Source organism: Salmo salar, chromosome ssa25 (genome assembly GCF_905237065.1).
Source record: "Salmo salar chromosome ssa25, Ssal_v3.1, whole genome shotgun sequence".
Lineage (NCBI taxonomy): Eukaryota > Metazoa > Chordata > Actinopteri > Salmoniformes > Salmonidae > Salmo > Salmo salar.
In genome coordinates, this window is record NC_059466.1 from 15,095,121 (window position 1) to 15,121,446 (window position 26,326).

At 42.1% G+C, this 26,326-nt stretch overlaps 1 protein-coding gene and 1 pseudogene across 2 annotated transcripts; one reads left to right on the top strand and one right to left on the bottom strand.

Annotated features, from left to right (window-relative positions):
- Positions 1–1,038: 1,038 nt before the first annotated feature.
- Positions 1,039–2,750, top strand: LOC106586081 (secernin-3-like; annotated as a pseudogene).
- Positions 2,751–12,650: 9,900 nt separating this feature from the next.
- LOC106586242 (integral membrane protein GPR155) lies at positions 12,651–26,124 on the bottom strand. 2 transcript variants are annotated; one of them, XM_014173301.2, is made up of 15 exons: positions 26,039–26,124; positions 24,759–25,284; positions 24,163–24,562; positions 23,228–23,399; positions 22,976–23,131; positions 21,058–21,141; positions 20,736–20,856; positions 20,472–20,556; positions 20,281–20,371; positions 19,973–20,195; positions 18,212–18,330; positions 15,711–15,806; positions 15,546–15,610; positions 15,313–15,450; positions 12,651–13,550 (listed from the first exon to the last, which is right to left on the bottom strand). In XM_014173301.2, the coding sequence occupies exons 2-15, from the start codon at positions 25,183–25,185 to the stop codon at positions 13,355–13,357; spliced, it is 2,373 nt and encodes a 790-aa protein (XP_014028776.1). In that variant the 5' UTR covers positions 25,186–25,284; positions 26,039–26,124; the 3' UTR covers positions 12,651–13,354. The 2 variants fall into 2 exon arrangements, with proteins under 2 accessions (XP_014028776.1, XP_014028778.1); XM_014173303.2 differs by lacking the exon at positions 26,039–26,124 and having other exon boundaries at positions 12,651–13,602; positions 24,759–26,029.
- Between the last annotated feature and the right edge of the window lie 202 nt (positions 26,125–26,326).

Genomic DNA, 26,326 nt, shown 5'->3' on the forward strand with positions numbered 1-26,326 from the left:
GAGTGAGAAAGTTACAGACAAATATCATACCCTCAGGACACGGTAACCTCTTTACCATTACAATATATATATTTATTTATTTCACCTTTTTTTTAACCAGGTAGGCCAGTTGAGAACAAGTTCTCATTTACAGCTGCGACCTGGCCAAGATAAAGCAAAGCAGTTCGACACATATAACAACACAGAGTTACACATGAAACAATAACGCAATGTTAGCGTTTCTTTTGGGGGGGTATGGTATTTCTGCATCTAACTTTCTTACTCATCATCATTCACGATTAATTCAGGATGATCAGTAATCATGGTTACATTCACATGAATGTAGCAGTGTTTAGAAACATATTCTATTCTTATTTACAATAAAAGCGACTTCAAAATGCCACAATACATTATTAACCATTCATTTCGATTGGGCACAAAATAATCTGAAACACAACCAAAACAAACAGCAAATGCAGCCAACAAATTAGTAGTCACAAGCTTGATGTAGTTGTTGCGTGCTATTAGACCAAATACTACACTTTTGACCACTGTAATACACATGTAAGTGAATTTGTCCCAATACTTTTGGTCCCCTAAAATGGGGTGACTATGTACAAAAAGTGCTGTAATTGCTAAACAGTTCACCCGATATGGATGAAAATATCCTCAAATTAAAGCTGCCAGTCTGCACTTTAACCTGTCCCGTGTGAATCAGTTGGTAGAGCATGGCACTTGCAACGCCAAGGTTCGATGCCCATGGGGGGGACCAGTATAGAAAAAAACTATGAAAATGTATGCACTCTCTCTGGATAAGAGCATATGCTAAATTACTAAAATGTAAATGTGACCTCTTCATCATTATCACTTCAAGGTGCTGGAGTACAGAGCCAAAATAACAAAAATACTGTGCAGTATATGTTCCTGTCTGTAGTTTGTTATTCTTCAACTAAGTATTGCTCCGGTATTTGTTAATTATTGCTTGTAAAATAAAAATGCATTGCACTATGAAGCAAATAATGGGGACAAGGTTGCAAAGAATGAGGACTCATCGATGTGATGGGTATGTCTTGCACACTTGGTCTGGAGAGAGCTGAGACTGCTGAGAAGGCAGAGCTGCTGGAGAAATTGCATGGAGGACCAGTCTGGCTTTGCCTACCACAATAGCTTCCTCATCTCAGACAATACTGAGGCCTGGATGATTGAGACGTCTGGGAAGTACTGGGCAGCAGAGAGAGTGGAAATTAATTAGCTATCTGGGTTTGAGTTTGCCCAACTTGAAAACTTGCAGACTGAGCAATAACAGTTTTTTTGTTGATAATATGTTGTATCCTCTGTATGGTAATATCTCCTATCAGTACTCAATAACAACCAAGATAGACAAGGAACACCCTGGGAGTATGCCAAGAGCCAAGGCTGGTGGGATGGGAAGGCCCTGTTCAGTTTCGCTGAGACGTACTCTTTCATGACTACAGCCAGAATAGAGACCTCTGGCAGCCGTTACTGTGAAGTGCGGAACCTACTGGAGAGAAGCAAAGGTTAGATGGTTAAATATGAAGATTATGTACGTCTTTAGGTTTAGTTGTTTGAGTCAAGTGTAGAAGAATTGAGTTTGATGGGATAATTTGAAACAGCATTGAATCCATATAGCTTGCGAACTATTGACAATGAATCTGAGTATTTAGGACGTATCACTGCTGAGACGATGATGGATATCCTGAGGGACAAGGAGAGTGGCATCAACATGGAGGGGATTTTTATGACAACAGGAAGCATGGTGTCTGTCGTACTAACAGACCCCAACCTGCCGGGGGTGCACTACATCACTGGAACTCCTGACCCTGAGAGGTACAGTATGGAGCTGGCCACCGCTCACACACCCTACCTAGCCATGTTATTGTTCCATCTCAAGTTTATGCAAATGTATGTAAATTAAGGATCCTTTCTCACCCAACAGGTCGGTTTTCAAACCTTTTGTCTTTGTGAAAGACATTAAACAGTTGAAGCAGAATAGCACTCTAGGTTATGGTCCTGATGACACTGCGAAGAAGATACCTCGCTTCCAGAGCAAGCCACATCACAAACATCCACTGTTTGTCAAACATCAGGTGGGGGTGGTGGCTGCATCATTGATATCACCATGGTACAAAACCTTTCCAAATCTATACAGTACATCTTAACTCTTTAAAGTTTAAGCGAATATTTGGCTTAATTTTGGATTCGTATTATTTTTAGGATAAAGGAAAGAAGATCATGCAGAATATGAGAGAGTTAGAAAAAGATGATGGCTGAGATAGAGAAACTGTTAACAACTGGTATTGAAGACCCTACTTCGATTGGTCACCTGTTTTCTAACTCAATCCAGTAAGAAATGAGTGTTTACAGCAGTGGAGGCTCCTCTGACGAGGAAGGGGAGGACCAATCTCCTCAGTGAATTTCATAAAAATAAAAATAGTGAAACATTAAGATAAAACTATACAAAATATATTCACGTCACCAAATAATTGATTAAAAGACTGTTTTGCAAAGAAGGTCTACAGTAGTTTCAACAGCACTCAGTGGGGTAGCACCATGGTGTAGCCAGAGGACAGCTAGTTTCTGTCCTCTGGGTATATTGACTTCAATACAAAAATCTAGCAGGCTCATGGTTCTCACCCCCTTCCATGGATTTACACAGTAATTATGAAAACCTCCGGAGGACGTCCTGCAACCTATCAGAGCTCTTACAGCATAAAGTGACATGTCACCCCATCAAAGGATCAGAGAATTAATTTAGTACCGAAAGCATAAACTACAGATAGATATCACTGCAGTGCATAACATCTGGTGAATAGTTGATTCAAAGAGAAAGACAATAGTTGAACAGTTTTGAACAAATTCATTTCTTAAAAAATGAAGATGAAAGCAAGAGAGAGAACGAGAGATAGATAGCTATATTTCATTGTATTTTTCCCACTTTCACTTACTTAGCCAGCGACTGCAGCTAGCTAGTTTAGCCTACGCAAACAGAGAGGGATGCTATGTTAGCTAGCTGGCTATGGCTATCCAACACTGGAACTTTTCCAACTCAAGGTAAGTTTAAGTGGTGTAACTGCTAAACTGCTTGCTGACAGTATACTGTATGTACTGCATGATTGTAGCGGGTCGTCTAACGCATTAGTTCTAGTAGCAATGTTGACTATGACGTTAGCTAATATAGTGACTACAATGTAGGCTGTGTGTAGTGGTTATGGTATGAAGGTTTGCCTTGGAAAGGTTTTTTCGCCTGGTCACAGACAGCTGATGTGTTGTGCACGGAAGTCCACAAGCAAGGGAAAAGGTGGGAGGAAGAGAGCGCATAGACGCGAGAAGGAATTATGCTGATTGTATGTGGCTGCTATAACAGTGAACTGTGTTTGCATGTGATCAGGGGTGTATTCATTCCACTGAAAAACGTTTGTTAAACGGAAGGGGATAAACATAACTGTATACAGTTGAAGTCGGAAGTTTACATACACTTAGGTTGGAGTCATTAAAACTAGTTTTTCAATCTCTCCACAAATTTCTTGTTATTAACAAACTATAGTTTTGGAAAGTCGGTTAGGACATCTACTTTGTGCAAGACACAAGTAATTTTTCCAACAATTGTTTACAGACAGATTATTTCACTTATAACTCACTGAATCACAATTCCAGTGGGTCAGAAGTTGACTGTGCCTTTAAACAGCTTGGAAAATTCCAGAAAATGTCATGGCTTTAGAAGCTTCTGATTGACTCAAATTATGTCAATTAGCCTATCGGAGGTGTACCTGTGGATGTATTTCAAGGCCTACCTTCAAACTCAGTGCCTCTTTGCTTGACATCATGGAAAAATCAAAAGAAATCAGCCAAGACCTCAGAAAAACAATTGTAGACCTCCACAAGTCTGGTTCATCCTTGGGAGCAATTTCCAAACGCCTAAAGGTACCACGTTCATCTGTACAAATAATAGTGTGCAAGTACAAACACCATTGGACCACGCAGCCGTCATACCGTTCAGGAAGGAGAAGTATTCTGTCTCCTATAGATCAAATCAAATCAAATTTATTTATATAGCCCTTCTTACATCAGCTGATATCTCAAAGTGCTGTACAGAAACCCAGCCTAAAACCCCAAACAGCAAGCAATGCAGGTGTAGAAGCACGGTGGCTAGGAAAAACTCCCTAGAAAGGCCAAAACCTAGGAAGAAACCTAGAAAGGAACCAGGCTATGAGGGGTGGCCAGTCCTCTTCTGGCTGTGCCGGGTAGAGATTATAACAGAACATGGCCAAGATGTTCAAATGTTCATAAATGACCAGCATGGTCAAATAATAATAATCACAGTTGTCAAGGGTGCAACAAGTCAGCACCTCAAGAGTAAATGTCAGTTGGCTTTTCATAGCCGATCATTGAGAGGATCTCTACCGCTCCTGCTGTCTCTAGAGAGTTGAAAACAGCAGGTCTGGAACAGGTCAGGGTTCCATAGCCGCAGGCAGAACAGTTGAAACTGGAGCAGCAGCACGGCCAGGTGGACTGGGGACAGCAAGGAGTCATCATGTCAGGTAGTCCTGAGGCATGGTCCTTGGGCTCAGGTCCTCAGAGAGAGAGAAAGAAAGAAAGAAAGAAAGAAAGAAAGAAAGAAAGAAAGAAAGAAAGAAAGAAAGAAAGAAAGAAAGAAAGAAAGAGAGAATTAGAGAGAGCATACTTAAATTCACACAGGACACCGGATAAGACAAGAGAAATACTCCAGATATAACAGACTGACCGTAGCCCCCCGACACATAAACTACTGCAGCATAAATACTGGAGGCTGAGACAGGAGGGGTCAGGAGACACTGTGGCCCCATCTGACGATACCCCTGGATAGGGTCAAACAGGAAGGATAAAACCCCACCCACTTTGCCAAAGCACAGCCCCCACACCACTAGAGGGAAAACTTCAAGCACCAACTTACCATCCTGAGACAAGGCCGAGTATAGCCCACAAAGATCTCCGCCACGGCACAACCCAAGGGGGGGCGCCAACCCAGACAGGAAGACCACGTCAGTGACTCAACCCACTCAAGTGATGCACCCCTCCTAGGGACGGCATGGAAGAACACCAATAAGTGACTCAGCCCCTGTAATAGGGTTAGAGGCAGAGAATCTCAGTGGAGAGAGGGGAACCGGCCAGGCAGAGACAGCAAGGGCGGTTCGTTGCTCCAGAGCCTTTCCGTTCACCTTCACACTCCTGGGCCAGACTACACTCAATCATAGGACCCACTGAAGAGATGAGTCTTCAGTAAAGACTTAAAGGTTGAGACCAAGTCTGCATCTCTCACATGGGTAGGCAGACCATTCCATAAAAATGGAGCTCTATAGGAGAAAGCCCTGCCTCCAGCTGTTTGCTTAGAAATTATAGGGACAATTAGGAGGCCTGCGTTTTGTGACCGTAGCGTACGTGTAGGTATGTATGGCAGGACCAAATGCTTTGTAGGTTAGCAGTAAAACCTTGAAATCAGCCCTTGCCTTAACAGGAAGCCAGTGTAGGGAGGCTAACCCTGGAGTAATATGATCACATTTTTTGGTTCTAGTCAGGATTCTAGCAGCCGTATTTAGCACTAACTGAAGTCTATTTAGTGCTTTATCCGGGTTGCCGGAAAGTAGAGCATTGCAGTAGTCCAACCTAGAAGTTACAAAAGCATGGATTAATTTTTCTGCATCATTTGTGGACAGAAAGATTCAGATTTTTGCAATGTTATGTAGATGGAAAAAGCTACCCTTGAAACAGTCTTGATATGTTCTTCAAAAGAGAGATCAGGGTCCAGAGTAACGCCGAGGTCCTTCACAGTTTTATTTGAGACGACTGTACAACCATCAAGATTAATTGTCAGATTTAATAGAAGATCTCTATGTTTCTTGGGACCTAGAACAAGCATCTCTGTTTTGTCCGAGTTTAAAAGTAGAACGTTTGCAGCCATCCACTTCCTTATGTCTGAAACACAGGCTTCTAGCGAGGGCAATTTTGGAGCTTCACCATGTTTCATTGAAATGTACAGCTGTGTGTCATCCGCATAGCAATGAAATTTAACATTATGTTTTCGAATGACATCCCCAAGAGGTAAAATATATAGTGAAAACAATAGTGGTCCTAAAACGGAACCTTGAGGAACACCGAAATTTACAGTTGATTTGTCAGAGGACAAACCATTCACAGAGACAATCTGATATCTTTCCGACAGATAAGATCTAAACCAGGCCAGAACTTGTCCGTGTAGACCAATTTGGGTTTCCAATCTCTCCAAAAGAATGTGGTGATCGATGGTATCAAAAGCAGCACTAAGATCTAGGAGCACGAGGACAGATGCAGAGCCTCAGTCTGACATCATTAAAAGGTAATTTACCATCTTCACAAGTGCAGTCTCAGTGCTATGATGGGGTCTAAAACCAGACTGAAGCGTTTTGTATACATTGTTTGTCTTCAGGAAGGCAGTGAGTTGCTGCACAACAGCTTTTTGTAAAATGTTTGAGAGGAATGGAAGATTCGATATAGGCCGATAGTTTTTTATATTTTCTGGGTCAAGGTTTGGCTTTTTCAAGAGAGGCTTTATTACTGCCACTTTTAGTGAGTTTGGTACACATCTGGTGGATAGAGAGCTGTTTATTATGTTCAACATAGGAGGGCCAAGCACAGGAAGCAGCTCTTTCAGTAGTTTAGTTGGAATTGGGTCCAGTATGCAGCTTAAAGGCTTAGAGGCCATGATTATTTTCATCATTGTGTCAAGAGATATAGTACTAAAACACTTTAGTGTCTCCCTTGATCCTAGGTCCTGGCAGAGTTGTGCAGACTCAGGACAACGGAGCTTTGGAGGAATACGCTGATTTAAAGAGGAGTCCGTCATTTGCTTTCTAATGATCATGATCTTTTCCTCAAAGAAGTTCATGAATTTATTACTGCTGAAGTGAAAGCCATCCTCTCTTGGGGAATGCTGCTTTTTAGTTAGCTTTGCGACAGTATCAAAAATAAATTTCGGATTGTTCTTATTTTCCTCAATTAAGTTGGAAAAATAGGATGATCGAGCAGCAGTGAGGGCTCTTCGATACTGCACGGTACTGTCTTTCCAAGATGAACGTTTTTTGGTGTGAAAAGTGCAAATCAATCCCAGAACAACAGCAAAGGACCTTGTGAAGATGCTGGAGGAAACAGGTACAAAAGTATCTATATCCACAGTAAAACAAGTCCTATATTGACATAACCTGAAAGGCCGCTCAGCAAGGAAGAAGTCACTGCTCCAAAACCGCCATTAAAAAGCCAGACTACGGTTTGCAACTGCACATGGGGACAAAGATCGTAGTTTTTGGAGAAATGTCCTCTGGTCTGATGAAACAAAAATAGAATTGTTTGGCCACAATGACCATAGTTATGTTTGGAGGAAAAAGGGGGAGGCTTGCAAGCCGAATAACACCATCCCAATCGTGAAGCACGGGGGTGGCAGCATCATGTTGTGGGGGTGCTTTGATGCAGGCGAGACTGGTGCACTTCACAAAATAGATGGCGTCATGAGGATGGAAAATTATGTGGATATATTAAAGCAACATCTCAAGACATCAGGAAGTCACAAATGGGTCTTCCAAATGGACAATGACCCCAAGAATACTTCCAAAGTTGTGGCAAAATGGCTTAAGGACAACAAAGTCAAGGTATTGGAGTGGCCATCACAAAGCTCTGACCTCAATCCTATAGAAAATTTGTGGGTAGAACTGAAAATGCGTGTGCAAGCAAGGAGGCCTACAAACCTGACTCAGATACACCAGCTCTGTCAGGAGGAATGGGCCAAAATCCACCCAACGTATTGTGGAAAGCTACCCGAAACGTTTGACCTAAGTTAAACAATTTTAAGGCAATGCTACCAAATACTAATTGAGCGTATGTAAACTTCTGACCCACTGGGAATGTGATGAAAGAAATAAAAGTTGAAATAAATCATTCTCTCTACTATTATTCTGACATTTCAATTCTTAAAATAAAGTGGTGATCCTAACTGACCTAAGATGGATTTTTTACTAGGATTAAATGTCAGGAATTGTGAAAAACTGAGTTTAATGTATTTGGCTAAGATGTATGTAAACTTCTGACTTCAACTGTACGTCCAATATATAGTCTCATTTGCAACTGTTGGACTAACGATTAAACCCTAGATCAGTGAGATGCAGGCAAGAGTGTGCAAGGCTGTATTGAATGTGTCATTGTCACCTTGATTACTCACATTTTTTGTCTAGACCTGTGCACTTACGTTGTAAACTTTCATTCTTAAGCTAGGTTGTAGCAACCTCACGATGGGTATTGGGAAAATGAGTGTCATGTAATAACCTAAACCTACCAATGTTATATTTAGCTGGGTGAATGGAATATGAATGAGTCCTCCAATATGCTGTAATAGAAATAAGGCCATGATCATAAAAAATAGTCATCTCTGATCTTAAAATGACACCGGTCGGTGTCTATCTAAATGGCCAGGGGTTGTTTCAAGACCAACTCCTGCATGTCCCACTATGCAAAATAATACAGAGTAAACAAAGCATAAGTAGTGGAGGCAAGAGCTTGGCCTCGTTTTACCATTGAGCAGTTTACTGAGTGATTTGTATAGGTTTATTTGAAGTAAAAAGAGAGGACATCTTTTCATTGTCACATTCGGTCTTCAGGCATCCTGTTCCACCCCGAAAGGCCCGGCAGGAAGAGCCACACCCGCACTTTACCACAACATGTATCCATCAGTTCTGTTTTAACCCAGTATAAAAGGAACCACATAAGCCAGAGGTGCAATACAGCAGTTTATTTGTTTAAAAAAAAAAAGGCATGGGAATCATAGAAGAACATGCAGCATTAGTTAGCTTCAAAGTGCATGATACCGTACATTCTCTTTTAGTCAAGTGACATGTAAAAATGTAAAGACAAATCATCATTCAAACATTCATAATGCCAAACAAGGTGAATACATGGCTCAATTACCTTACTGGCAACAGTTATAAGCACAATCCCATTAAGGAAAAAGTAACATGACTCCAAAATAACTCCAATAATAAAGAATATTGCATTTCATCTGGCACAGTCGGTATTGTACTTTTTTTTCTCCCAACAAACCTAAAACCAAAACAAACTGGAATTATAGTTGTGTATTTAAAAAACCCAATATATTTATTTTTAGCCAAGAATCATTAAAATAAGTTAACAAGGCATCAGTAAACATGTTGTCCCCCATGAATGATGCAGAAATAATGAATATTGAATGGGCGGAGCTTATAAACTCAGCAAAAAAAGAAACGTCCCATTTTTCAGGACCATGTCTTTCAAAGATAATTCGTAAAAATCCAAATAACTTCACAGATCTTCATTGTAAAGGGTTTAAACACTGTTTCCCATGCATGTTCAATGAACCATAAACAATTAATGAACATGCACCTGTGGAACGGTCGTTAAGACACTAACAGCTTACAGACGGTAGGCAATTATGGTCACAGTTATGAAAACTTAGGACACTAAAGAGGCCTTTCTACTGACTATGAAAACACCAAAATAAAGATGCCCAGGGTTCCTGCTCATTTGCGTGAACGTGCTTTAGGCATGCTGCAAGGAGGCATGAGGACTGCAGATGTGGCCAGGGCAATAAATTGCAATGTCCATTCTGTGAGACGCCTAAGACAGCGCTACAGGGAAACAGAACGTAGAGCTGATCGTCCTCGTAGTGGCAGACCACGTGTAACACATGCACAGGATCGTTACATCCGAACATCACACCTGCGGGACAGGTACAGGATGGCAACAACTGCCCGAGTTACACCAGGAACGCACAATCGCTCCATCAGTGCTCAGACTGTCCGCAATAGGCTGAGAGAGGCTGGACTGAGGGCTTGTAGGCCTGTTGTAAGGCAGGTCCTCACCAGACATCACCGGCAACAACGTTGCCTATGGGCGCAAACCCACCATCGCTGGACCAGACAGGACTGGCAAACAGTGCTCTTCACTGACGAGTCGCGGTTTTGTCTCACCAGGGGTGATGGTCGGATTCGCGTTTATCATCGAAGGAATGAGTGTTACACCGAGGCCTGTGCTCTGGAGCGGGATCGATTTGGAGGTGGAGGGTCCGTCATGGTCTGGTGCGGTGTGTCACAGCCTTATCGGACTGAGCTTGTTGTCATTGCAGGCAATCTCAACGCTGTGCGTTACAGGGAAGACATCCTCCTCCCTCATGTGGTACCCTTCCTGCAGGCTCATCCTGACATGACCCTCCAGCATGACAATGCCACCAGCCTGGCCATGTCAGTGTTCTGCCACGGCCAGCGAAGAGCCCGGATCTCAATCCCATTGAGCACGTCTGGGACCTGTTGGATCAGAGGGTGAGGGCTAGGGCCATTCCCACCCAGAAATGTCCGGGAACTTGCAGGTGCCATGGTAGAAGAGTGGGGTAACATCTCACAGCAAGAACTGGCAAATCTTGTGCAGTCCATGAGGAGATGCACTGCAGTACTTAATGCAGCTGGTGGCCACACCAGATACAGACTTACTTTTGATTTTGACCCCCCCCCTTTGTTCAGGGACACATTCAATTTCTGTTAGTCACATGTCTGTGGAACTTGTTCATTTTATGTCTCCGTTGTTGAATCTTGTTATGTTCATACAAATATTTACACGTTAAGTTTGCTGAAAATAAACGCAGTTGACAGTGAGAGGACGTTTTCTTTTTTTGCTGAGTTTAGGTTCTTATGGGAAACGTGTTGCTCATGAGGGGCTGCATATACAACAGTGCCTTCAGAAAGTATTCAGACCCCTTGAGTTTTTCCACATTTTGTTACGTTACAGCCGGATTCTAAAATTGATGAAATAGTTATTTCCCCCTCAATCAATCTACAGACAATACCCCATAATGACAAAGAAACAAAACTGTTTAGAAATGTTTGCTAATTTATTACAAATAAAAACCTTAAATATAATTTACATAAGTATTCAGACCCTTTACTCAATACTTTGTTGAAGCACCTATAGCAGGGATTACAGTCTAAAGTATTTTTGGGTATGACACTACAAGTTTGGCACACCTGTATTTGGGGAGTTTCTCCCAGTCTTCTCTGCAGATCCTCTCAAGCTCTGTCAGGTTGGATGGGGAGCGTTGTAATACAGCTATTTTCAGGTTTCTCAAGTGATGTTCGATCGGGTTCAAGTCCGGGCTCTGGCTGGGCTACTCAAGGACATTCAGAGACTTGTCCCGAAGCCACTCCTGAGTTGTCTTGGCTGTGTGCTTAGGGTCATTGTCCTGTTGGAAGGTGAACCTTCACCCCAGTCTGAGGTCCTGAGCGGTATGGAGCAGGTTTTCATCAAGGATCTCGCTGTACTTTGCTCCGTTCATCTTTGCCTCAATCCTGACTAGTGGCCCAGTCCCTGCCGCTGAAAAACTTCCCCACAGCATGATGCTGCCACCACGCTTCACCGTAGGGATGGTGACAGGTTTCCTCCAGACGTGACACTTGGCATTCAGGCCAAAGAGTTCAATCATGGTTTCATCAGACCAGAGAATCTGGTTTCTCATGGTCTGAGAGTCCTTTAGGTGCCTTTTGGCAATCTCCAAGCGGGCTGTCATGTGCCTTTTACTGAGGAGTGGCTTCCATCTGGAAGTCCTTCTGGAAGGTTCTCCCATCTCCACAGAGGAACTCTAGAGCTCTGTCAGAGTGACCATCGGGTTCTTGGTCACCTCCCTGACCAAGGCCCTTCTCCCCCTATTGCTCAGTTTGGCCGGACGGCCAGCTCTAGGGAGAGTCTTGGTGGTTCCAAACTTCTTCCATTTAAGAATGATGGAGGCCACTGTGTTCTTTGGGACCTTCAATGCTGCATACATTTTTTGGTACCCTTCCCCAGATCTGTGCCTCGACACAATCCTGTCTTGGAGCTCTATGGACAATTCCTTCGACCTCATGGCTTGGTTTTGGCTCCGACATGCACTGTCAACTGTGGGACCTTATAGACAGGTGTGTGTATTTCCAAATCATGTCCAATCAAATTAATTTATCACAGGTGGACTCCAATCAAGTTGTAGAAACATCCAGGAAGAACAATGGAAACAGGATGCATCTGAGCTCAATTTCGAGTCTGATAGCAAAGGGTCTAAATACTTATGCAAGTAAGGTATTTCTGTGTAATTTTAATACATTTTCAAAAATGTAAAAAAATAAACAGTTTTTCCTTAGTCATTATGGGGTACTGTGTGTAGATTGCTGAGGAAAATTGTTCAATTTAATTCATTTTAGAATAAGGCTGTAACTTAACAAAATGTGGGAAAAATAAAGGGGTCTGAATACTTTCCGAAGGCACTGCATGTACAAAATGACGGGACAGGAGATATGCTTGTTCAAAGTTCTCAGTTGATTACTATAGCGCCCCCCTTGGGCCAATTAGTGTAATTTTGTAAATGCCGGGTCTCTATGGCAAGATGCATCATTCATCCAAGTTTCGTCAAAATCCGAGATATCGTGTGACTAATAATGTACGAACGGACGGAGAATTCAAACAATAAAATTCTGCATTCATAAAATTTGACACCATTCTGTCTTCATTATTCAAATATATTAAAAATAGATCTAGCTGCCATATCTATTTTAAGTTATAAATTATGGCCAAATTAAGGTTATTTAGAATACACAGCAACATGCATTTACATTTTTTATTTAACTAGACAAGTCAGTTAAGAACAAATTCTTATTAACAATAACGGCCCACTTGTAAAGCCCCCCCGCCAAACCCTCCCCTAACCCGGACGACGCTGGGCCAATTGTGCGCCGCCCTATGGGACTCCCGATCACGGCCGGTTATGATAGAGCCCGGGATCGAACCCGGGTCTGTAGTGACGCCTCTAGCACTGTGATGCAGTGCATTAGAACTCTGCGCCACTCGAGAGGCCCATTACAGACTTGCATTTTCAATACCTGACAAATACCATTCTTGCCATCCAAACTAAATAAATAACAATCTGAGCCTTACGGTATAAAAGTGTCATCAAGGGGATACAAGCTGGTCTGTATAACTTGAGACGATAATGCAAGATATTTGACATCCATAATTTGGGCCGGTCATTTTTACCTCAGCCTCTTTGACAACTGTTAAATCTCGTTATGCATACAGTGCCATACAAAACCCACAAAGAAAATAGGCAGTTTAAAAGAAAACTAACAAGTGCTCAATGCTTCTACTGATGCATATTTCCATGTGCAAAACAATAAAAGCATTAAAAAAAGTCAACCCATACTGCTAGTGCTATGTATGTAGCCACCTGGATTCAGGTCTGGTAGATAGCTGATCTATTTTTCATCATGTGCCTCTGGGAAACAGAGACTGGGCCTACCCAGGGGCCACCTTATGCTGTGAAGCAGTAGTGCAGGTTGTCATCTTTGAAGCCATACTCCTGGGTGATGTGCTGGAGCACCCCACCCTGATGCAGCCGGACCCCGTAGAGCAGCGCCTCTCCTCGGTCCTGTGACAGACCCACCTGCAACAGCCACTCTACCAGCTCACTGCCAAGAAAAGTGTCCGCCACTGTCCTCTCCCCACACCTGTGTGTCAGAGGAAGGATTCACCAACCGGCCAGTTAGGCACTCCCCACAGCTGACAGGTCCAAGTGGAATATGAGAGAGAGAGAGAGAGAGAGAGAGAGAGAGAGAGAGAGAGAGAGAGAGGGAGCAGATAAAAAGAAAGTATTCTTTTTAAAGAAAGCCTTCAGAAAGTATTCACACACCCCTTTTCACATTTTGTTGTATTAAAATGGGATTCGAATTGATTTTGTCATTTTCTGTCAAGATCGACACAAAATACTCAAATGTCAAAGTGGAATTTGTAAAACAATGAATGCAAAATAAAACACTATATCTTGATTAGATAACTATTAAACCCCCGAGACAACCATTTGCATGTCTTGCCATATATTTTCAAGCTGATTTAAGTCAAAACTAACTCTGCCACATTCACCATCTTCTTGGTAAGTAACTCCAGCGTATATTTAATCTCCTAGTGTCTGGTGGAAAGCAGACAAACTTGTTTTCCTCTAGGATTTTGCCTGTGCTTAGTGCCATTCAGTTTATTTTTTATCCTGAAAGAAATCCAGAGTCCTTAATGATTACAAGCAAATCCATAACATGATGCAGCCACCATTATGCTTGAAAATATGGAGAGTGGTACTAAGTAATCTGTTGTTTTGTATTTGTCCCAGACATAACACTTGTATTCAGGACAAAAAGTGAATTGCTTTGCCACATTTTTTGCAGTATTACTTTAGTGCCCTGTTGCAAACAGGATGCATGTTTTTGAATATTTTTTATTCTGTCACTGTCAATTAGGTTAGTATTGTGGAGTAACTAAAATGTTGTTAATCCATCCTCAGTTCTCCTGTCAAAGCCATTAAACTCTAACTGTTTTAAAGTCACCATTGGCCTCATGGTAAAATTGCTGAGCGGTTTTCTTCCTCTCCGGCAACTGAGTTAGGAAGGACGCCTGTATCTTTGTAGTTCACCATGCTCAAAGGGATATTCAATGTCTGCTTTTTTTTTTTTTTTTACCCTTTTACCAATAGGTGCCCTTCTTTGCAGGGCATTGGAAAACCTTCCTGGTCTTTGTGGTTGAACCTGTGTTTGAAATTCACTGCTCGACAGGGACCTTAATAATTGTATGTGTGGGGTACAGCGATGAGGAAGTCCTTTAAAAATCATGTTAAACACTATTATTGCACACAGAGTTAGTCCATGCAACTCATGTAACTTGTTAAGCAGATGTTGACTCCTGAACTTATTTAGGCTTTCCATAACAAAGGGGTTGAATACTTACTGACTCAAGACATTATCTTTTTAAATTAATAAAAAATAAATGTATTACTAAAATTCAACCTTGACATTATGGGGTCTTGGGTGTAGGCCAGTGACAAAAAAAAACAACAGTCTCAATATTATCCATTTTACATTCAGGCTGTAACAAAACAAAATGTGGGAAAAGTAAAGGGGTGTGAATACTTTCTATAGGAACTGTAGCTAGGATGTCACACCGAAACAAACGCAAGAGAGAAGTGCTCAACACAACCCATGCACCAAAACTCATGCAAAAAATATATTCATATTAGGGATGATCAATGGGTATAATGCAGTTGTTACACAAACTGTGTCAGACTGTCAAATCATAAGCAAAGTTGTGAATTACTGCATAATATGGGAGGTTTCATATATACTGTGAGCCGTTTTAGGAAATACACAGTGGGTGCACAGTAAAAGCAGAGGGTCTATTGAATCCCCGAGCAGAGCAGCCCTGTAAGGTGACTAATTGACCCCTCACCTCTTCTGCTGGACAATGTCCTGGACACACTGCTCTTTGTGGTATCTGATGAATTGAGTGCAGGTCATCATGATGTCATCAGATACAACCAGTTGAGGCTGCTCCTCTGGCTTCCTTCTATGCCACAGACAGGATATCCTGGCCACAGGTCAAAAAAAATGTATTCAAGGCTTCTTATTCAATACCCAGCTCACTACTCAATTATATGAAATGCATTTCAGTGAGCCTCTTACTTCTTTTTAAACGGCAGTATTATCAAATGTTTGTCCAGGCCAAAAAGCCCGAACGAGATGAAGCCCTGAGAACAGCAAAACACAGATATGTAAACACCACCACCATTGAGTAAATACAGTTGCTCCAAATCCCAATGTGTCTATGGAGACCAACATGTACGGTACCTGTCCATAGTTGATCACAGCACAGAAGAACTGCAGCTCTAAGTAAAGTCTCCCAGGAACTCGACTAAAAAGCCACCACAGGCAGCTGGACAGGTTCTAAAAACAGGGGAGAGAGATTGAAACAGGGATTGTCACACACGCTCAAAATTGAAGGACAGGACAGTAGTAAAACAACTCAACATACAGGCTCTGTCGCACAAGGCCATTTCCATGCAAAAGGACCCATGAGCACCAACATGTGAAGTTCATAGGAGCACATCAAATTTGGTGTCAAATGAAAGCTAAGAGGATATTTTTGAGAAATGAAGGCATATACATTTTCCAACCATTCATCCTAAAATTAGGAATAAGCTAAGGCTTTGATTTCTGGTCAAACCTTAAAAAGGTATTATAAAAACATCAAAACACAAATGTTAAAGTTAACAGGATAGTTCACCCAAATGTACACATTGGTTTCCTTACCCTGTAAGCAGTCTATGGACAAGGTATGAAAGCAATCCATGCTTTGGTTTAGTTGCCCTGGTACAGTTTCCACGTGGCACAAATCACATTCAAGTCATGGGACCGATATTAGCTTTTTTCACGCATTATGTCCAAATCACCCGAAAGTATCTAAAAATTATTGTGAAGCTTAAAGTCACTTATAGATGTTTTGAACATGTGCAAAAAAACGCTAATATCATTCCCATGACTTGAATGGATTTGTGCCACAAATGCTAAAACATTAGCATGTGGAAACAGTGCCAGGGAAACTAAACCAAAGCATGGATTGAATTCATAGCTTGTCCATAGATGGCTTAGTGCGTACAGGGTAAGGAAACCAATGTCATTTTGGAATTTGGGTGAACTATCCCTTTAAGACCCTTACCAACTAATATCAACATTTACATTTCATTTTGCAGAATTGATTTGCCTTCTGTAACTTTACGAAATATTGCCTAGTGTCTTCTCATTTTGTATCAAAAAAACCACATATCTTTAAGATGTATTCAAATTTCTCTCCCTCATGAGGGAGGATAATGAAAATTCACTGAAGTAACAAGAAAAAGGTAAACCTACCAATTATAGTGTTTTTACTGATAACAATTTTGTTAATGATTTATTATGGGATTTAAACTGTCATTCTGTTAGGAAATCCAAAATAGAATCACCGGAAAGAAATCAGTAACAGAGTGAGTGCAATTAAATGAGCTAAAATGGGAAATGAGAGTAGTCACAAACCCCAGTTGGGGCACCTGTTACCACCCTCCCTTCCTTCCTTCCCCTGGCATACTGTCCAACTGATCATTATGAAAACACTCTCTCACCCAGCCTTTCTCCTTGTCTACCTTTCTTTTCTCTCCAGTTAACCTTATCAGTCCCGAGACCCCAGAATTTTGGGGGGGCTTTTAATTTATCTGACTTTAATGCATCTGCATGTCCAGCCCTTATATTTAGCCTCAAAATTAAGTATTAACCATTCTATTTTCAGGACGACAAGTAGAACACGAAACAATGACAAACAGTTGTATTCATGAGCTTCAAATAAACACGTCAATAAAGGGCTCCCGAGTGGCGCAGCGCTCTACAGCACTGCATCTCAGTGCTAGAGACGTCACTACAGACCCTGGTTCGATTCCAGGCTGTATCACAACCGGCCGTGATTGGGAGTATCATACGGCGGCGCACAATTGGCCCAGCGTTGTCCAGGTTAGGGTTTGGCAGGGGTAGGCCGTCGTTGTAAATAAGAATTTGTTAACTGACTTGGCTAGTTAAATAAAATACATTAAAAAAAAAATCTACCTTTTAATTAGTGGGAAAGTAATATCAAACTAGTCAGTGACAACTGTGTGGAGATTGGAGTTTGTGACAGCAACTATGTGAGCTGATTACAGTATTATAGATACTGTCCTTGGATTTTCTAGAAGAACCCCATACCTTCTGACGACTCTGGTGTAGCTTGAGTGTCAGAGCAAAACATGTGCGTATTTGAGAGTCTCAGCTTTTCTAGATAGCTTTTAATAAATTTGTATCTGAAAACATTTGGACTCGACAGACATTTTTGTAAAAAAATAAATAAATTATATATACATTTTTTTAAATAAAAAACGTAAAAAAAACCCCCACTGATTTAATGGATGAATACAACCAAGAAGTCTGTAGTTCAAACACACAATGTTTAAAAGGGGTTAGAAGTCCAAATCGTGTCAGCATCGCGGTGGGACTCATTGGGTTAATGTCACCTCTCTCGGCTCTTACTGACACCCATCCACGAGCCCCCTCGCTTTCCATTTACTGTAACCAGCGTCCTCACCCACTGAGCAGACGGACATTCGATGTCCATGGACATAAAAAAAAATTGTTGACATCTTGTCAGTCCAAATCTGAATCAAAGACCTCTCTGTTTCACAAAATTGGACAGCACATTACAGTACAGTAAAGAAAGAGGTCAGTAAAGTACAGTACAATAGGGTTTAGTAACAGTCTCAGCGTCATTCTGTAATAGTGAGTCAGTCACTCACAGCTAGTAGGCTGACGGTCAGTAGCAGGCACAAGAGCACATGGCGGGCCACCTGTCTGTCTGCCACCTGCTTCTGCTGCTCCTCCTGGGCCAGTAGACAGCCTGGTGACTCACACTGACCTGAGGGAGACCACAGAGCAAACACACTGTTAGTGACCTACAGGGTGATGACATTACCAAAAGTATGTGGCCACCTGCTCGTCAAACATCTCATTCCAAAATCATGGAGTTGGTCCCCCCTTTGCTACTATAACAGCCTCCACTCTTCAGGGAAGGCTTTCAACTAGATGTTGGATTTTTTTACATTTTACCTTTATTTAACTAGGCAAGTCAGTTAAGAACAAATTCTTATTTACAATGACGGCCTACCGGGTAACAGTGGGTTAACTGCCTTGTTCAGGGGCAGAACGACAGATTTGTACCTTGTCAGCTCGGGGATTTGATCCAGCAACCTTTCGTTTACTGGCCCAACGCTCTAACCACTAGGCTACCTACTGCCCCACAGCTGCGGGGACTTGCTTCCATTCAGCCACAAGAGCATTAGTGAGGTCAGGCACTGCTGTTGGGCGATTAGGCCTGGCTCGCAGTCGTTGTTCCAATTCATCCCAAAGGTCTTCGATGGGGTTTAGGTCAGGGTCCTGTGCAGGCCAGTCAAGTTCTTCCACACCGATCACAACAAATCATTTCTGTATGGACCTCGCTTTGTGCACTTGTGCATTGTCATGCTGAAACAGGAAAGTGCCATCCCCAAACTGTTGCCACAAAGTTGGAAGCACAGAATCGTCTAGAATGTCATTGTATGCTGTAGTATTAAGATTTCCCTTCACTGGAACTAAGGGGCCTAGCCCGAACCATGAAAAACAGCCCCATACCATTATTCCTCCACTAAACTTTCAAGCTGGCACTATGGTAGTGTTCTCCTGGTATCCGCAAACCCAGATTCATCTGTCGGACTGCCAGATGGTGAAGCGTGATTAATCACTCCAGAGAAAGTATTTCCACTGATCCAGAGTCCAATGGTGGCGAGCTTTACACTACTCCAGCCGACAATTGGCATTGCGCATTGTGATCGTAGACTTGTGTGCGGTAGCTTGGCCACGGAAACCCATTTCATGAAGCTCCCGACAAACAGTTATTGTGCTGACGTTAGTTCCAGAGGCATTTTGGAACTTGGTAGTGAGGGTTGCAACTGAGGACAGATGATTTTTACGCGCCAAGTGCTTCAGCAGTCAGCTGTCCCGTTCTGTGAACTTGTGTGGCCTACCACTTCGCCACTGAGCCGTTGTTGCTCTTAGACGTTTCCACTTCATAATAACAGCACTTATAGTTGACCGGGGAAACTCTAGCAGGGCAGAAATTTGACAAACTGACTTGTTGGAAAGGTGGCATCCTATGACGATGCCACGTTGAAAGTCACCAAGCTCTTCAGTAAGGCCATTCTACTGCCAATGTTTGTCTATAGAGATTGCATGGCTGTGTGCTCGATTTTATACACCTGTCAGCAACGGGTGTGGATGAAATAGCCGAATCCTCTAATTTGAAGGGGTGTCCACATACTTTTGTATTTACAGTGCATTCAGAAAGTATTCAGACACCTTCCTTTTTCCACATTTTGTTACGTTAGAGCCTTATTCTAAAATTGATTAAATAAAACTGTTCCTCATCAATCTACACACAATACCCCATAAGAAAAAATGTAATCAGCATTATAAACTTGATTAACTAGTATTATTTACATGACATAAATCCAGCTAACATATACCTATGTTGATGATTCCAGTTCCGGCTGGCTCAAACATGTCACGGATATCTGGGATAGTTTGGGTATCTGGGCCAGTCTGGGGCCTCAGATCCTCAGTAGTGCCTAGCATAGAGTCTCTCTCCAGGACATGGTACTTTGAGTCCCACGTGCCTCGACGAAGGCCCACCAAAGAGCACCCGCCCAGCACTATGCTGAAGGCAAGCACAACTGAGGTGCAGATGATCTGCAGAAGACACAAAGACAGAAGGTCAGGATGATGAGGTCATGTTCTTTGAGAGGTGCCGTCTTCTTTCCCCAGTCTGTCTCACCTGGGGTCTTCCATAAAAGAAAGCCGAATCGATGGTGTCAGGCATCCTCTCCCCAGTTACGAGGAGCACTGCTGCCACAAGGGCTGGGACTCTGTTGACATCAGATACGAACTGTTTGAGCAGCAGATTCAACAAAAAAGGTCCCTTGGTTTCCAATAACTCAATTATTCAGTGGAAAGCTCCTGACTCACCCCCAGCCTGCAATCACCAGGAAGCCTGGCGCAACCTTCAGCTCACCACCTCTCTTCATCAACACAAGGGAAAGTGCTATCAGACCTAAATCAAAGCAACATGGACTCTATGGTGAGAGAATCATTGCTAGACTCCGCACCATTCACATAAAAAATAAAAATAAAAGAATCACAGTATGTTAACATACAACACAAAAGCATACAATAAGAGAAAATGGTGGTATTATAAATGTTGACGGTTGTGTGTGTGTGTGACAGACATACCTGGCCATACATAAGTACTGTACAGTGAGCCGTACAACAGTGTGAATGTCAACACGTGTCCAATGAAGCGGTCTTGTCTCACGACAAAGTTCCACATGATCATGCTAACACAAGCTAGAATCTGGACGCATGGAGAGGCAAAACGTCAATAGACAGCAGCAAGCAATCCTAAAACGACATTTAGACAGTGATATTGCCATTACGGCTTTGTACTATGGACAATATGATATGTACAGCATTATTCGATGGACATACTGATACAATACGCATATGGGATGGGTGTTTTGTGAAAACTAACAGATATTCAAAAGGCAAGCCTTGCCTGTGCCAAGAACAGGTTGACGGTGAACATGTGAGGTAGTCTCTTAAACTTCTTACTCAGGAACATGACAGTAACTGTCCAAGCCTGTAACAAAAAGATAAGAGATCTCAACATCAGATATGCTTGTCTACACATACCATACAGAAACGGATAGCATACTTATGTAAACTGCAACGGCAATTTCATCATCTCAGATCCCAATAAACACCACATGCATTCTAGAGCAGTAACATTCAGTGAAACTACATCACAGGTTATAAGAAAGGTCATATGTCTAGACTGTCAAAAAAATGGGCAGCCTAGAGAGAACAAGAGAAAATAAACCGTCCTAAATGAAAAGCTGCTCTCTGTGTTTTACTAGCATCATGTTGCCTTGAAGTTAAACTGAGGCAACATTATAGGAGGAAGTCAGTCTCACGTATCATATCATTGGCACCAGACAGAGACATCCTGGTGATGACTTTGAACTGCCTGGTTGTAAGTCATATCTCCACCCCTACTATTCATAGACTTCCTGCTCTAAGCTTTTCAATATCATTGTTTCCATTTTCAATACCGAATCAACTTAGCCTAGTCTAGACAGTATCATCTAACAGTATCACAGTATCACCTTTTGCGTTCATTGCACGCAGAGTCAGGGTATATGCAACAGTTTGGGCCACCTGGCTAGTTGCGAACAAATTTGCCAGAATTTTACGTAATTATGACATAACATTGAAGGTTGTGCAATGTAACAGGAATATTTAGACTTAGGGATGCCACCCGTTAGATAAAATACGGAACGGTTCCGTATTTCACTGACAGGAAAAACATTTTGTTTTCGAGATGATAGTTTCCGGATTCGACCATATTAATGACCTAAGGGTCGTGTTTCTGTGTGTTATTATGTTATAATTAAGTCTTTGATTTGATAGAGCAGTCTGACTGAGCGATGGTAGGCACCAGCAGGCTCGTAAGCATTCATTCATACAGCACTTTCATGCGTTTTGCCAGCAGCCCTTCACAATGCATTGCGCTGTTTATGACTTCAAGCCTGTCAACTCCCAAGATCAGGCTGGTGTAACCGATGTGAAATGGCTAGCTAGTTAGCGGGTGCGCGCTAATAGCGTTTGAAACGTCACTCGCTCTGAGACTTGGAGTAGTTGTTCCCCTTCCTCTACATGGGTAACGCTGCTTCGAGGGTGGCTGTTGTCGATGTGTTCCTGGTTCGAGCCCAGATAGGAGCGAGGAGAGGGACGGAAGCTATACTGTTACACTGGCAATGCTAAAGTGCTTATAAGAACATCCAATAGTCAAAGGTATATGAAATACAAATCGTATAGAGAGAGAAATAGTCCTATAATTCCTATAATAACTACAACCTAAAACTTCTTACATGGGAATATTGAAGACTCATGTTAAAAGGAACCACCAGCTTTCATACGTTCTCATGTTCTGAGCAAGGAACTTAAACGTTAGCTTTTTTACATGGCACATATTGCACTTCTACTTTCTTCTCCAACACTGTTTTTGCATTATTTAAACCAAATTGAACATGTTTCATTATTTATTTGAGGCTAAATTGATTTTATTGATGTATTAAGTTTAAATAAGTGTTCATTCAGTATTGTTGTAATTGTCATTATTACAAATACATCAAACAAAATCGGCCAATTAATCGGTATCTGGTTTTTGGGCCTCCAATAATCGGTATCGGCGGTGAAAAATCATAATCGGTCGACCTCTAATATGAATGGGATAATGTGAAAAGAAGCTTTAGTACAATCAACACCTGCTTGTAGGTTATAATTTCCTGAAGTCCGACCACCCTGCCTGAAATAAAATAAATAACCAGCACAAAGCCAGTTGAAAAGTAAAGATTACAGTTAATGATAGTTCTTCTTTGATAATGATGGGAGGCGGGGGGGGAGAAACTCACCAGTGCAACTAAGCTGATGATGCTGACATTAAAGCTGACATTCTGCAGAGAATCCATCAATGGCTTAGGGTCCATCCATGGTATTGTCAGCAACCAAGCAGAAACATACATTATGGGAGCTGAGAGGAATGTGCTTATTACCATCCCTGAGGTAACCTGTTAGAAAAGAATACACAAGAAAATAATGTGACACTGTCCATGTCTTCATATGACATGCACTTCTATCCATATAGAAGAGAGGAGATGACTTACAACTTGGAGCTCCATGTTATAGTGAGCAGCATAGATGGCCACACTGGGGGCACTAGGGAAGACTCCATAGAGGAAGGCATAGTTGGAGAGGCTGGAGTGTTCGAGATTAGAGCTGGTGTTGTCAGCGTCCAGCAGCTCCACCGTCTCGCGACAGATCAACGGCATCACCAACCTCCGGAAGATCATACATGTTAAGTTTCATTGTAATGTTACGGTTGCGAAATGTTACAAGATAAATGCCTGATTCATTCACAATGAATCATCAGGTAAGAAAGAAAGTGACTATATTTTCAAGGGTCTGGCTCGTAGCCTGGTCCCAGATCTGTTTGTGCTTTAGCCTACTCCATTGTCATGGACTTGAGGCTTACTTCCTCCTATAATGTTGCCTCAGTTTAACTTCAAGGCAACACGATGCTAGTAAAACACCGAGAGCAGCTTTTCATTTAGGACTGTTTATTTTCTCTCGTTCTCTCTAGGCTGCCCATTTTTTGACAGTCTAGACATCCCTCAGCCGTTTACCAAAACAGTGGTGGGGTTTCCGCTTTGTTATCGTTTGAAATGCAGATTCTCCCTTTAAGATTGCATGAGAATAAATAAAAGGTTTGAAGGTCAAAAATACTGAAATGTGGATGGGTGCCAGTATTCAAGAATGTTTGTAGTACACAAAACAAAATGGTAGTCATGTGCCAAGGTTGCCTGGTGTAGCAGACCAATACGAATCCACAGTTAGCTCTGAGTCAATAACAGTACACCTAACACTTAATTACAATGAGATGTGATCTCATGTCCTGACACTGTGTTTTTAAGTACAGTATGAATGTGTATGAACTGTAGGCCATTATGAATATGAAATAATAGAAGCCTACATGTGTAATAATCTAACTTAACATTCTTAAACTCAAAACAATCCATCATAAATCCCCGTAAACACTCACAGTTTTGCTGTGATGAGCAGGATAAGGGCTACAACCGTGGACCTGGTGAGCTTCCCCAACTGGCCCACCATGGAGAGGCCCAAGTAGAACAGAGCTGCTCCTCCAAAAGAGTTGGCCAGGCCGTCCACAAACTGCTCCATGAAAGCAGGGATCTTCTGGGCCAGGATGAAGTGGAAGATAATGCCAATAACAACCATGAAGACCATGGGGTTCTTCAGAACCTGCAGGATGACCACACCCACTATCTGGAGTTTGCTCTGCTGCCGGTCTCTCTGATCCCTCCACTTCTGGATCTCACAGAAGGCAAACCCAATGGGGTTGAGAAGCATGAGGGACACCGGTGCTACCAGGTAAATGTACTGTAGATACTCTGGGTGTGTGTTCTTGTACAAGGCCTCAACTGTGAAGAAAGGTACAGTTCAGGAAGTTCCCTTTTAGGGGGGAGAGCAGAGTGAATTAAACTTTTTGTCACAAACAAACAAGATTTTAAAGTATGACATAAAGACCTATTTCCTTTGTTCTGAGGTTCTGCCAGGAGGCTATCGATTTTAAAAGGACTGAAAGTGAAAGGATGGAAAGACTAATACAACACTCACCAATCGGGTATCCCAAAGCAAAGTCATTGCTTTGAGTAGCAAAGATGGAGAATAGGCCAGCTTTGCTGAAGCGAGTGTCAGGACTGGCAACCAGTAGTGTAATCACACACACAATGAAAAACACAGACACCTTGGCGATGAGAATACTCCACAAAAATGGCCAGATGACATTCCCAAAGTCCAAGAGTACCATGTTCTTAAAGAGCAATGCTGGGAGGGCAAACTTGGACACAAAGTTCCCCAATCCTTTGGCCTGTGTGGATGTGATGATGTTTGCTCGACCAGCAATGTAGCCACACAAGATGATCCCAAAACACTCCAGGAGTGCTGGGAAGAGCTTGTCAATGGACATGGTGGGAGGGGTGTCAGAGGGATCCAAGTCCCCATATGAAAGGTTGAGGTTGTTACTGATGGCAGGTACCTCCATTGTGGCGCTGGTGGTTTAAATCCTCAGATATCAGCTCTCATGCCTGGCCACGCTGATGGGGTTGCTGGTGTCACTACCAGTTACTGAAAATCTAAAATACTTGGAGAACAGTCAAAACTACCATTTCAATTTGGCGTCTCTAAAACTGCATCGTTGGAAAAGGGCTCGTAACTTAGTAAGCACTGTTGTATTCGGCACATGTGACAAACAACATTTGATTAGATTTCGATTTGAACCCTTTATACATGGTAGTTACATAGGTAAACCTCTCAGCCCAATTAATGTCCCAACAGACTCACGAAGTTGAGTCCTGAAGCTAAGGTATAACCACCATTTACAGGGGTTTCTAGATGTAACGTCAACGTTGAGCACAAACTCGTAGTCTTTTACAGTACCTACTTTGTCAGAAGGATACATCGCTACAATGTAAAATGTTAGATACAACGTATCACTCACAAAAAAAAATGTAAATCAACTGTTCTATAATACACGTTAGTGAAAATATGGATAAACATGCATGCACCCAGCAATCTGAGCTAATTAATGTATGGTCAAAAACATGTCTAGCATTGCTATTAGCTTGATGAAAAATAGAGCGCCATTCTTTAAAAAGACAACTAACGTAGCTAACTACCAGTACCTACAGATAACAAGGCATGGAGTTCGAGAGGGTTGGCTAACTAAATGACCTAGCTAGCTAGCCAATTCACCGAACTCTAGCCAGTTAGTACGTGCGCTATTTATAAATAGGTGACAACATGACACGCTAGTTTGCCAAATGCCAATATACGGGGTGCTATTTAGACTAGTCGACAAAATGACTGTAAAAAAAAAAAAAGACAAGACAACTTACCGGTATCTCTCTATGTCACAACACCCCGCAATTTCCTTCTTGTTCTGACAGCAAACTACTTCACCAATCACATTAGACTACATGTGGGGCCGGGGGGCCTATCACGTGGTCACAATTCATTCGTTTGAAGTATTCAGACCTCAACGTTCCACAATGTTTCACATGCAGCAGTACTGTTGAGATACTATTGCATTTTTGATAGCATTGATTGTTCTTTCACTTGTCAATAAGCATTTTCTTTTATCTAAAATATGCACAATATCCAACTTAGTAGACAGATATAGAAAA